The sequence below is a fragment of the Balaenoptera physalus genome (genome assembly GCF_965194825.1).
Source record: "Balaenoptera physalus genome assembly, chromosome: 4".
NCBI lineage: Eukaryota > Metazoa > Chordata > Mammalia > Artiodactyla > Balaenopteridae > Balaenoptera > Balaenoptera physalus.
This window is the reverse complement of record NC_138891.1, coordinates 14,189,199-14,203,589: the sequence shown is the minus strand read 5'-3', so window position 1 is coordinate 14,203,589 and position 14,391 is coordinate 14,189,199. Positions and strand designations below refer to the sequence as shown.

Genomic DNA, 14,391 nt, shown 5'->3' with positions numbered 1-14,391 from the left:
GGGTTTCAAAATTAAAATCCTTCTTTTAAAGATTTTTAGGGAGACCAAGGAAAATGAAATTCAGGATTTATTGAGGGCCAAGCGAGAGTTGGAGAGTAAACTTCAGAGGCTACACGTTCAGGGGATCCATGTATTTGATCCTGGAGAGTCTGATTCAGATGACAACTGTACAGATGTTACTGGTAAATTTATTTCCTATTTATAATATTTTGAGATTTCAATATAGGTATAATGATTATAGAGCCAACTTTGAATCCTTTTACTTATAAGTAATTGCTGTTACAAATAGAGTTGCACTTTCTCTTTCTCAGTTGTTAAGACAGCTCTTTTCTATGAAGTCCATGATGTAGAGGCTGAGGTTCCTTCTGTCTCATTGCTCTACCAACCTTAACCCATAGCTTTTCTCCCTCTGGTCTAAGATAGCCCCTCTAAGTCCCAACATCACATCTACAATTTAGCCAGGGGGAGGGAGGGAATACCTTACTTTCCTTGAAAGCACAATCTGAAAGATATACAGATAACTCCTATTCAAATGCCATTGGCCAGAACTCTGCCTAGGAGGATGGGAAAGTGTAATCATTAGGGGGAGAGCCATGTGTCCACATAAAGTTTGGGGTTGTGTCACTAAAGGAAGAAGGGGAGAATGGATGTTGGAGGACAGTTAGTAGTCTCTGTCACATTATTTTTTCACATAATTGATATATTCTTTACAACTATCAGAATATCTGCATAATATTTCATTGAGTGGTTTCCAATGCAGTTTTGTGAAATACTTTTAGAGTTTTTGTTTTACAATTAAACATAGAAAGTGTTTTTTCTAGAAATAAAGAAAAACTGGAATCATAGAATGAAAGGGTCCACTGTGTTCCAAGGAAATAATAATGAAGTGTGATTGATTTTGAGAAATATTCTATTTTAAATGCGGTGGAAAAATGCAGTCACTCTCCCATTTATTAAAAAAACTATAATTATATTCTTACAAACTGATGTATTTTGGAGTGAAATATGGCAACTGATAATTCCCTCTTAATTTTCATTTTAGTACCATTGGAATTTGACTAGCATCCTGGGACTTTTATTACTAACTTTTGAGAAAAAAAGTGAAGTGATTCTTAATGGCATTAGTCCTAGTGATTATTTCAGTATTGACATATGTTAAAATGTACAGGGTTTCAAAACTATTATATTCTAATTCTCTTAGCAAGTTAATAAAAATGAGTTAATATTTCCTCATGGGTCTTTCTTCCTATTTCGATATAAACATGAAGAAGGAATGCTTGAGGGAATGTCACTCATTATTTGTCACCCACAAATAATAATCTCAGTTTTGCCAGAGATTTAACCCAAATACCAGTTTACTTATGTTTAGTCAAGGATGCCATGAATTATTATTTATTAAAAAAAATCAACGTGTTCATAAGTACCTATTGATTCAGAAATTAATTTTTGTGCTCTGGGAGGTTAAAGAAAATGTGCTCTTTACATCCTTAGCTTACATACTAATGAATTACCAATATTAATTACTGGTGTGCCAGTAATAGTCTTCCTTTGAAATTCTTTCCTTCACATTTTACACTGATACCTAAATCATATAGTTAGGAATGATTTTTAGAATTTTTTTGTTGGGGGTTGTTTTTAACTCCTCTCTGTTATTATAATTCTTTTGGTTATTGTATTCCTAATTTCTTTTCATCTTTCTCTTTTTAATCCCCTTTTTAAGTTTGAGATGATAACCAGAATTATGTTAACCACCACCTTAGAACTTGCCAGAAGTTGGTGGCAAAGTACTTTCAAAATCATTGTTTTGATTTCAAAATCAAAGTTTGAATATCTGTTGTATTTATAATATTGTAGTATTTTTTGCATTAGAAATCCATTGAATATATATGATAAGTTTTTGAAATTTCAGTGTAATTTGGTTTTCATTCGATGAAATCTCTTGCTTTTACAGCTGCTGGACCCCAGTGCGAGTATTGGACTGGTGGAGCCTTGGGAAGTGAGCCCTCCATAGGGAGTATGATTCAGCTTCAGCAGTCTTTCCGGGGCCCTGAGTTTGCCCATAGTTCTATAGATATAGAAGGACCCTTTGCTAACGTCAACAGAGGTAACACACACCATTTGCCAATTACCTTGGTTAATGGTAGTGACTGTTTGTGTACTATAATCTTGTGCTGGGAAAACTGCCATCAGCAGAGCATGAGACTTGTGTTCTGGGTGTCTTCCACTGTCAAACCATCATGTACTGGTGCTTGTCACTGACCAGGAGTGATGAAGTTACATAATTCACATCAGGATCAGATGGTGCCTCCCAGCCAGACTGGCCAATAGGTTCTAATAACTGAATTTCTGGTCTGAGTCCTCGGATATTTTAGTTGAGCAGTGAGAGCCTAATGTAGATTAACTGAAAAACAGTAGTGTTTAGTCTTTCCCTCTGCATCTTTGATGGTGTTGAAGGTTAGAGAAGTTGTGGAGTAGAGTACAAAACTTCAGTTATATAATATAGTATTCTTATTCATTATCTTTTATATAATTTGGTATCCAAAACAGCTCTTAAGATCTGTTCAGAATTTCAATACCACCTCAGATCTGAAATGTTATAAGTAGCTCCACTCTTTTCTTAAAACTTTGAAATATAGGGACTTCCCTGGTGGCACAGTGGTTGGGAGTCCACCTGCCAATGCAGGGGACACGGGTTTAAGCCCTAGTCAGGGAGGATCCCACCTGCCGTGGAGCAACTAAAGCCATGGCTGCTGAGCCTGTGCTCTAGAGCCCGCGAGCCACAGCTACTGAGCCCACGTGCTACAACTACTGAGGCCCACGCGCCTGGAGCCCGTGCTCCATGACAGAGACAGGCCACTGCAGTGAGAAGCCCGCGCACCACAACAAGGAGTGGCCCCTGCTTGCTGAAACTAGAGAGAGCCTTGCGTAGTGGCGAAGACACAATGCAGCCAAAGATAAATAAATGAATAAATAAATTTTAAAAAAACAAACAGAAAAACCTGAAATTATTTATCTATTAGCAAAATGAAGATTATTTTTTTAATTATGCATTTTGAAGTAGTCAAATATGTCTTAAAATATTCATTCTCACTAACTATCTTTTGGTTATTTTTTGTTTTGTACCATTCTTGAACTTTCATTTTGACTCAATGTATTTCAAGAATAATAAGTAGATAAAACTATAGGCCAGCCTGGGAATGTAGGCTCTCCTCAAGTAGCAAACTAATTGAACAGCCCATGTTGCCTAGTTCCCTGACATTTGATTGGAGCCACGGGTACCCCAGCAAAGACCACTGGTGGCATTGATTGCTTTAATCCCCAGGATAGAATTTGAGGTTAGAGAACTGATTGCCTTCTAATATCTTATTCTAGAAGCTTTGTCGGTATTACAAGTGAGATCAGATGATGCCTGTTGTTTTCTTTCAGACTTTTGGGGAATCATCTTGTCAAATGTTTTCTAGTAATCTTTTTTCAGTAACTTATGAGAAATTTTATTTTCAGATGACTGGGATATTGCCGTAGCTAGTTTATTACAAGTTACCCCCTTGTTTTCACATTCTCTGTGGAGTAACACTGTCAGATGTTACCTCATTTATACAGATGAAACCCAGCCTGAAATTGATCTTTTCCTTAAGGTGAGGACATTTATAAATTCTGTATTCACTGATTTAAAATAAAGTTAATATTGTGTCCTGGTTATGATACTATTGATTGCCTGAACCAAGTAGTTCACTACCTACTAGATTATGTCTTAAAGAGTTGGAAGCATCTTGGGCTTTTCTTAAGAAAACGTCTTACTCAGTATTATCAGTATATTCAAATTAAGACCTTGGAACTTTATGCTTTTGAATGCTTCATTACACGTTCTCCACAGTGTTTATGGCCCTTACTGATGGTGCCTGCTATTGTTAATACCTGCCAGCTCTATTCTTGAATCTGTTTCAGATTATGGCAAAATTTAATCCTTGTCATGGTTTTAAATTTTTCAAGGCAGCCATTGGGGTTAATCTAAGGCAGGGGTCACCAAACTACAGCCTGTGGGCCAAATCTGGCCTGCAGTCTGTCTGTGTATGACCTAGAGCTAAGATTGGTTTTTACAGTTTTAAACGGTTGAAAAAAATCAAAAGAAGAATAATATTTTGACATGAAAATTATATGAAATTCAAATTTTGGTGTCTATAAATAAAGTTATATTGGAACACAGCCACGTGCAATGTATTGTCTCAGGTTGCTTCTCACTAATGGCAGAATAAATTATGATGGAGACTAAATGGACCACAAAAACCTCTGCCAAAACAGCCAAGTTCTTAAGCTGTTATTAATTTGCCATCTTGCCCTTTACAGAAAAGTTTACCAACTACTGTTCTAACTGAATTTTAAATAAATATGCATGTCACATGCTATACCTGCTATATTAACATCATCCAGATTGTTGATTAATAAGTTCATTTAGCTTTCCTTTTTGATAGTAATCAATTTTGGTAAAAAGACAAAGTATTTTGAAAACCAAAGCTTCTACTCAGTATAGGCTGTTCCCAAACACATGTTGAGGGAATTACTAATTTATTGCGTAATAATAATCATCATTACTAAGTACCTTAATTTGTTATAGACCAACATATTTTTATATCTGTTTGCTTTAGTGTTCTAATATATCACGGCGGACACTTTTTACTATATAAATCTATGGATTTACATTTTTCACCCTATAACAATAAACAGAAGTCATTTGTAATAATAAAAATAAATAACTACCAAAGCAAAATAGCCTAATACTTTACTCCTGTTGTTTTAAGTTTATTATGAGATAAATCATTTTCTGAGCTAGGAAACAGGAAAGTTGCTAAGCTATTACTATTTTTATTTTATAGAGAAACTTGCCTTGTCTCTTAAAGGTTTTCTTTAAGATGTGATCATATATTTTTTAAAGTTTTAAATCAGAGAATATCCAACATAACCTTTTTGATTTTAAGTAGTATAAAGCTGACTAGATCTTTAGTTAAATAAGCTGTGCTTTCTTATGTTTTAATTTGTTTTTAGGACTATTCACCTAAACTTAAAAGAATGTGTGAGACAATGGGATACTTTTTCCATACTGTGTATTTTCCAATTGATATTGAAAATCAGTACCTCACTGTAAGAAAATGGGAAATTGAGAAGAGTTCATTAGTTATCTTATTCATTCATTTAACCTTACCAAGGTAAGATGAAAATTTTATAATTTATTATAGAAGTTAAACTCATAAATAGAATTGAGATTACCAGATGAACTTGAAAGATAAGTTCTAATTGCACTCTTATAATCGAAAACAATCCATGAAATTCAATAAATTCTATGACTTTTAATACGTGAATAAAATAAAAAATTAAAAGTTTCACACTGTTAAGCTTGTTTAATAGGTTATAAGATTAACATCATTCATGTAAAATCATTTTAATCAGGGGTCAGCAACCTATGGCCCTCAAGTCAAATCCCGTCAGCCACCTGTTTTTATAAATAAAGTTTTATTGGAGCACAGGTATGTTCATTCATTTATGTATTGTCTACAGCTGCTTTCACACTACAACAGCAGAGCTGAGTATTTCAGCAGAGACTGTATGGCCCGCAAAGCCCAAAATGTTTACTAGCTGACCCTTTACAGAAGAAGGTGGTGACCCCTGATTTCAATAATCAGCATTAACCTTCATTATTTTCTTTCTTCAGATACAGATTGAGAGGCACTTGAACACTTGCATAGGTGTTAAATCATATTTTTAATTCTCTGAGGAGCTAACTACTTAAATCCAGTAAAGTGAGCAGTTTTCTTATAATGTGAAATATAATCACACCAATGAATCTAGTCTGCAAATGAAGCTTTTTTTTTTACCAGTTAGATATATAGATAGAAGACAAAATAAGATAGATAGGAGGTTAAATGAGAAGTTAATTTTTCATTCTATATTTTCTGTCTCATTGGATTTAATCCTTCCAAAGCATTTTTCTCTTTTTATTGAGGACCAACTCTGACTTTAACTGTGTTTGGAAGTGTTTGGAGCCCTAAACTTTATGAGAGTCCCTGCAGTATAACCTATCATTGATCCTTAAGACTCTACCCAGAGGCCAGGTGGCCAGGGAGTTACGTGGTCAAGGAACCTTTTCCCAAAATAAGTTTAAGGATTCCTTCAACTTGATTTCCTTTAGTTGGAGTCCTTTACCTCCCCTTCCCTCTTTTATTTTCCTGTTTTGTTTTTATATTAAGAATATATCCTGTTTTATTCTTTAATATCTAGGTAGTATTTTATCTTAGGTGATAGTATATGTCATTTGTTGTTTTTCTCTTGTTAATTCTTTAATCGTTAAAACCATGTTGTTTTTTCTTTCTGTTTTCTTCTTTTTGCTTTTTTTTTCTGTTTCGTATTGGGGCAGGTATTTTAGTTTTTTATGCAAATTCTGAATCATATAATGGCTTTCCCCTGTATACACACACTAATTTGCCTTTCTAGACAAACTTTCATTTAATGCTTTTTAGAAAGGGGAATTGTTTAGTTTTCCTTGTGATGTAGAAAACACTAGTAGGTTATTTGAAGATTTTTCTGGAATTTAAATAGGAATAGTACAAACTGTAGTTAGGGTACATTGAGCATAGTTAGAATTTTTTTTTAACCTTTACCACAGTCAAGATTTTAATAGCTATCTAACCTTCCCCATCTGCCTCTGGATCTTTCTTACAGTGTATCTGGGGTATAAGGGTTCAGATCATTTATTGAATGAGTAAAGGCTAAAGGACTAGAGAAGAGAAAAATCTTGAAACCTTGAGGCTGATGATATTTGTGTTTTAACTTGAAATTATATAATTGTGAATAGAATTAGGTTTTCCATTTATTTGCAAAGTCTCATGAGTATGGACCATTATTTTGAGCAGTGTTTAACAGTATTTTTGAGAAGTTTTTTTTAAATTAGATTTTAAAAAATTAAAATTATGTATGCTTTAAAATTTAATTTATTGTACAGTTGATTGTACCTACTCTCATTGTCTGCTAGTGAATATATTATACTTTAATATTGACACTTATCTAGAATAGAGCTATAAAAACATCCATTTTTGGAAAGTTTCACTTATTCTGCAGCGGGGCCTTTTCTGGCCACTTGTCATTGTAGTAAATCCCCCTTCTTGGCACTTAGGTTAATTGACTAACTGTGTGCTGCCACAGTGCAGTGTAGCACAAGAAATACTGATTTCCAATCTAGCCTGTTATTGGAAGACTGTGAAGAAGCTTTTCTGAAAAACCCTGAAGGCAAACCACGATTACTTTATCATCGTTTGGAAGATGGGAAAGTCAGTTCTGACTCTGTCCAGCACCTGATTGATCAAGTTTCTAACCTGAACAAGACCAACAAAGCCAAGGTAAAATTCATAGGTTGTTTTTAAGAACATGCTTGGCAGAGAGAGGTGCTGGCGTGTTTGGGGAGAGGAAGGAAGCCAGCGGGGCTGGAGCAGAGCGAGTGAGGGGATATGAGTAGGAGCGGTCACGGGGGCCGATGCTGAAGAACCTTGTTTTTTTTACTTAGAGTGAGGTGGGGAGCCATTGAAGGATTTAACCAAAGAGGAAGAAATGCTATTCTGACAAGACTCTCCTGGACTGCTGTGTTGAGAACTGACTGTGGTTTGGAGGGAAGGTAGTGGGGTAGGGCAGAGGTGGAGAGCTGTTGCCGTCATCCAAGTGAGAGATGCTGGTGGCTTAGACCAGGGTGGTGGTAGAGGATGTGATAAAAAGCAGTAGGATTCTGGATAAATTTTGACAGAGCCAATAGATTTCCTAACAGATTAGTTGTGGACTATGAGAGAAAGAGAGGCATCAACAGCAATATGTGCCTAAAAAGTGTATGATCTGTAAGTGGATAAATCAGAATCTTTACTGTGCTTTTTTCCCAAGCACAGAGTCCTTCTATCTATTGTTGACCAAGGATTAGTGTAAGGAGGAGCCTTTTCATAGTAACCTTTCCTGAAAGCATTGGGAAAAGCCAAAAACTGATGACTAGTAGAAGGATTTGATCATCCCTATATGCGTGGTGGGATATATTTTAGAATAGAGATTACAGGCTTTGCATTACTGCATGCTGAGATAACTTGGTAAATGTTTATAGTTAGTGCTAAGAATACAATCAAAAACAACTCTAGGATTTTGACGAAGTTTCTGTTTCTCTATGCCTAGCCAGAAAATAAGATCAAATATGAATACAAGCATTTTTCTTGAGGCCAGCATAACATAGTGAAGCGTCTAAGACAAGAGTACATTTTTATTACAGTTAATCTCCAGAGCCATTTCATTCTTTGTCTGAATTATTTTAGTACCAGCCTAGTTCACTAGGTGCCACGACGAAAGATATTAATCTTTATCTTTTTTCTATTTTTTCTATAAATATTGCTTTTAAAAATTAGTATACTAGAGGATGAATTTTTTTATATAGGAGTCAAATAAGATCTCTCTACTATGATTATAAATTTAAATGTAGGATAAACTTCTTTGCTTTATTGGCATAAAGATGGATTTTGAAGGTTATGTGTATTGAATGGTACAGAAATACATAAGATGAAATTAAAGTAGCTGTTTAACTCATGTGTGTGTGTCAATGTGTAGGCATGCATACGTGTGTGTACACACGTGTACGTGTGTATATGTGTATGTGTGTTTACAAAAAAAAAAAATGACCTTTATTCAGGACATCAAGAGAAGGGACACTCAGCAGAGTGATTAAAACAATAAAGGCCGGTGTTGGTTTTCCCAGCTTTGGAATGCTCATACCCAAAAAGGTGAATTGATTAGCAAGGTATACACAAGTTCTTACCTGAAGCAGAAATGTGAGAATTCAGCCATTGGAATTTTCCTGAAAAAAGACCATTCCTTTCACCCTGGGCCAAGCCCCCCAGCCAAGCAGGGGAGGACCTGAGAGTGACAGTTGGGGGGCGGGGGGTGCCTTGTCCTCTGTACCGGCTCCCCAACCTGTCCCCCAAGTGAAGGTCGTGGAGCTGCCCTCAGCCTTGGCACATGGCCCCTCCCCCCACCACTCCCCTGAATCATTCCATAAGTAACCCACAGATTTGCTGAGCACCTACTGTGTGCCAGGCCCCAGCCCACAGGGGAAGGCAGAGGGGGCCCCATTGTCTCCCACGAATGAAAGGTTAGTTCCCTCTGACCACTACAGCCTGGGACCCCAACCCTTCCATGTTTCCTCAGGTTACCCTGGTTACCCTTCTGAAACAAACAGGCAGAAAGCAAGCACTATTCAGGGAGGGCTTTTATATGAACCTACATGTTCAGGTTATAGGACAAGAAGAAAAAAACAAAAACTATTTCCCCCAAGGCTGTGAGCTGAAAAGAATCAAGCCAAATTTAGGAATATTTTCCACACTCTCTGCTCCACATGATAAAATTTACTTCTGTTTGCATCCAAGTGCTGGCAGGGACAGAGGCTCCGTGGCCTCACTACACACCATGGGGGCGCAGACGCTGCTACCAAGGCCCCAGCACACACCATCCCACCTATCTGGTTCCTTAACAGGTTCCTGCTGTCACATGTCAAAATGTGCAGGTGTGTGCATCATCCAGACCAAAGTGGACTTTCAGTGGTGACACCAGGTCCTGGACAGAGTTTTGGTATCACCAACTCCAGTCACTTTCTCAGATGGACACATAAGCAAAAAAGAAAGCATACTTTTTGTTCTATTTGCAACATTGTTCACACTAAATCCCTTGTGTGACCTTAGATGAGTTTTTTAACTTGCCTCAGTTTCCTCTTCTATGAAATGGAGAGAATAACAGTGTCTCCCTCATAGGGTTGTGAGGGTAAATGAGCTAATATACAAAGTACTTAGAACAGTTCCTAACATATAAGCACTCTAAAAGTGTTTACCGCCCCCTCCTCCTCCTGTTATTTTCTTGTTGTTAAACTTCTTTTTTTCCCCCCAGATCATTGATCACTCAGGAGATCCTGCAGAAGGAGTCTATAAAACCTATATTTATGTAGAAAAGATTATTAAACAGGTAAATGTGCATTCCTATAAGATTTCTTCTCAAATATCTTAAGAGTGATTTCAATAAAATTGGGTTTTCCAGAGAAAATCACTTGTTTGGTTGTTTTTGAAAACAATACCAGGGTAAAGTGCCCTCGTTTCTGGCAAGAGTCCATCTGGCGGTATTATTGTGTTATTCCCAGTACCATGTATCTGTATCTCTCAGTTGTCTCACAAACGATTTGATGTTTTAATATCCGTTAAGTATAAAATGGATTACAAAAGTGGTAGGTAAAAAGGAGGTATATGAGGGATAATGTTCATCCTATTCAACAGAGAGTCTCCTTAGATTCTGTGTGCACCTTGAGTTTTTGTATATTAGAAAAATCTGTCTTGAATTTTTCCACCACATTATCCCCCTAGCAATAGAGAGGGGTGAAAACACACCTCTAGGTGTCTGAGATCGTGGATCACAGAGGTGTCTCAAACTGAAAGTTTCTATGATTTCTCAGTATTATCTTGAAACTTTATGTGAATTATATATTCTGCTTGATGTTTACCTGTCTTTTTTTAATATTAAAAATCATTTAAAATTATGTATCAGCAAAAATTCTAATAATGATAAGAAAAAGAAAAAGAATTCCCTATCTTCAAGTAAAATGGGCACCAGATGTTTAGCTTGCGTTTATCCTTACCTGCTGGCCCCTCCCTCAGAGTACCGGGGACCCTATTTGAGAAGTAAGGGACTAAATTACTTTTTAAAATTAACTTGTGTTACAAGTATGCAGATTTGTTATCAGAGAAAAAGAGTGTGCCCCAAAATAAGATGAATTGAACAGAGTAAATGGCAGTAAGTGAAAATGGACATATTGACCAACTTTACCATTTGTACGACAACATATTTTCAGTGATTAATATAAAGACTAGACATCATAGCAGAGATATTTGATATCAAGAAACCCCATCTTAGTAATTAAATGCTTGTAAAAATGTAAAGCAGCATATTTCTTAGGCATTAGCACGGTCTTTAAAATTGTTCGCCAGCCAGATATAGCCAAAGATATTGTGTAACATCTTTCAGAAACCAGATTCCCTCTAACTTTATTTTTAATGAATGAGAGTCATGTTTGTTTTTATTATTTTAATATTTCTTTACTTCTTTTCTTTATTTTTAAACTATTGCTTATTTTTATAGTTATAAATTGATCCCTGGAGGTACCATACAAAGGCCATAGGTTTGGGCTTGCCCTCCGAGGTAGGTGAGGGCCATCTTAGGCCTGTGTGCTGACAATACTGTACAAGGTCTTCACTTCCTTTGTTTGCTTTTGTGTGCTTGCTCTTGGTGTTCAGGACATCCTGGGCTTTGAAAATACAGACCTGGAAACTAAGGATTTGGGCAGTGAAGATTCTATTCCAGAAGAAGATGATTTTGGTGATGTTCTGTGGGACATACATGATGAACAAGAGCAAATGGAAGCTTTTCAGCAGGCTTCAAATTCAGCCCATGAGTTGGGATTCGAGAAAGTAAGCATTTGGAGTATTGTTCCAACAAAGATCAGTTGCTGCTTAAAGCCTGTGTCATAATTGTGGTTTCATCTAATTATAGTCAAGGTTAAGGATTGTGCTAGTATCTGCCCTCATGGCTTAATTATCCATGTTGAGACATGTGCTTAGGTTTGTATCATATGAAAGATGTGTGAGATTCAAATATACTTATGAATATCAAACATGTTTAGTTACAGATTAGGATTTATCAACTACATGTTTATTATGCTACCATCTGCAATTCACCAGACCAAGTTTAGGATACCTAGGAAACTTGATGAAAATAGTAAGGCTCTCTATTGTTCCAATTCTTGGAGGAATCAAAATATCAAACATTCAGAAAACAAAGCAGAGTAGTTAATGCAGTAGGCAGGTCAGTCCTTCAGCATCCTTAAATATCTAAGCAAATAAACAAAACTAGAAGTGCACAAAGAATCTGTGTTCAAGTTCAAAAATACTTAATAATATTTAAAAATTAATATAAGAACTAATATCTTAAAGATATTACAGTAGCTGTCACTAACAGCTGTATTTTTATAGGATTTTTAATGACTTTCATAATTTAGACTCTCAGTGTTTATGTCCTGGTTCCACCATTTCCTCACTATGGATTTTGATCAAGTTACTTAGCTCTAAACTTTGACTTTCTTGTCTGTAAAATGAGGGTAACTAATAACACCTGTCTCACACGGTTGTTTGGGGGACTAAATCAGGTCATGCACATAAAGCACTTGGCACGGTACCTGGCATATGGTAAATGTTAAATTGTTGTCATTTTATAAGAGAGGCATTGCTATCACTATTTTATTATATAAATGAAGAACCTAAAGTCCAGATTATAGTTTGCCTAAGAGCATACAGGGTGTAGATTGCAGATGTGAGATTTTAACCTAGGTCTTCTGGCTCCAAATCCTATGCTTTCTTCTATGGCAAGGGGTCTTAATGTGGGAAACATGGGTCTATAAATGGGCTTTAGTTGGGACCATGAACTAAATTGTTAAGATTTACAAGGTCATAAATCAATTAAGCCCTTTTCTTCTTGAGAAGTATCATTTCTATGAGAAATATTTGAGTTCCTGGGGAATATGATATGACAAACAGAAAAATTGATTGAAAAACTATACCAAGTAATTACTTATTGTAGTTGCTGGAAATTTCTGCTACCCTAAAGCTCGCATAAACTACTTATTTATTACACATTCTTTTGATTCCTCATCAGCTATCATTTAGACCACTGGTACACTTAATAAACATCCTAACCCCCAAGATGACTTTGGAAACTCCTTTATAACGACTGAGATATTTCAGTTTTCTGAGTGTGTCCTTTTCAGCTCTGAACGAGGTTTTCCTATCTGGGGAAAGCCTAGGAAATAGGAGTTCTTGGACTTTGCATGGAACACATGCAGTTTCAGAAAGATCTCAGGTGTCCTAGCTTGGTTCTCAGTAGCATGTTGGGAGACTCCAAGACCCCAGACAAGACCCCCTCTTGTTTCTCTGGAAACTGAGATGGTCTCCAGGACAGGTGTTCTTCTGACCAGGAGATGTAGGATGCCTGCTGGTGCCCTCAAGGCCATCTGTGGTACTTTCCATGGTTCAGGAACTTAAGGTAATGCAGTAGTCTCCCTGCAGCGTTTTGCAGGACATCTGAATGGTGCAAAGCCCCATGGGGATCTGAAAGGTTGCCCCTCATCCATTAATACTCTGGTAGGAGAAATTGGGGCCCATTCTTAGTTTACTACTTTGGACATATTTAACTGGCCATAAAAATAAGCAATTATGAGGGTGCTATTGATTAAAAGTAGATTTCATTTTTTCATGCAGCTTTTCTCCACTGATTTCAGAGGATAATCAGAAATTGACTCTATTTAGTATTCTAAGAGGCATGTTCTTCTTCACAATTTAAATTCATTTTTATTTCTAGTATTACCAACGCCTTAATGATCTAGTGGCAGCAGCAGCACCAATTCCACCCCTTCTTGTATCTGGAGGACCAGGCTCTGGAAAGTCCCTTCTTTTATCAAAGTGGTATGATTCAGTGCAATTAAATTGTTATCGTTGTCATCATTTGAATTACTGAACTCGTTCAACAAAATGAATTATTGAATGTCTACCTTGCTGCAGGGCCTGTACTGAACATTAAAAAAGCAAAAGGAGTAATATAACAGACTCATGCCCTGAGATAGATACAATTTGAAAGTTAGAGAGAAGATACAGAATGAGAAAGGAATAGGAAATGTGAGCATTTGTGATTGTGTACATAAATTATGTAGGTCAGAGCTAAGGGAGTGGTCACTGTGGCATGGAGTTAGGTGAATTATAGAGGGCATGTGCCTTTATTTTCAATTACTGGCTTTGTCTTAAAAGTTTCATTGGGATTTTAAATATTTGAAACAAGACAAAGACTGACTATTTAGAGTAGAATAAATCATAAAGAATATCAAAATAAAGGATAATCTTTACTGCGAATGCAAACTAGTTCTTCAAATTATGGACTAAGGTTCATATAAGCTAATAAACTCTTAGTTTTATTTTAGTTCATCATATTATTGAAAAACAAGTGGTTAAGACCATTTTCTTTCACGCATAGTTATTATTTACATTGAGGAGTTAGTGTGTGTTGTTTCCTTTTTATTGCCCTTTTATTCAGAGTTATGTTTGGAAATACTATTTTTATACTTAACAAAGAAACTTCCTTTTTCCTTTAATAACATACTTGTAATTAAAGGTTAATGCTCATTTTACTAATACTTTAACCTCAAATGTATAGTGTTTTGGTTTACGTTAGTAACACCAATTTGTAATTAAAATGAAGCTATAATTTTTAATGGTTTATTTAAAAGAATCTAAAAGTGGT

General features: G+C 36.1%; 1 protein-coding gene across 14 annotated transcripts in view; it reads left to right on the top strand.

The window, feature by feature from the left end:
• The window catches only part of NPHP3 (nephrocystin 3), a 42,702-nt gene that overhangs the window by 3,219 nt on the left and 25,092 nt on the right, over positions 1-14,391 (top strand). For all 14 annotated transcript variants that reach the window (XR_014262827.1, XR_014262828.1, XM_082459218.1 and 11 more), the window contains 8 exons: positions 32-182; positions 1,952-2,104; positions 3,502-3,635; positions 5,041-5,201; positions 7,229-7,385; positions 9,949-10,023; positions 11,343-11,516; positions 13,459-13,562. Coding sequence is in view for 12 of the 14 variants with exons in the window: in XM_082459218.1 (XP_082315344.1) it covers positions 32-182; positions 1,952-2,104; positions 3,502-3,635; positions 5,041-5,201; positions 7,229-7,385; positions 9,949-10,023; positions 11,343-11,516; positions 13,459-13,562 (1,109 nt within the window). In the remaining 2 variants the exon portion in view is untranslated. The remainder of the gene's footprint in view (positions 1-31; positions 183-1,951; positions 2,105-3,501; positions 3,636-5,040; positions 5,202-7,228; positions 7,386-9,948; positions 10,024-11,342; positions 11,517-13,458; positions 13,563-14,391) is intronic.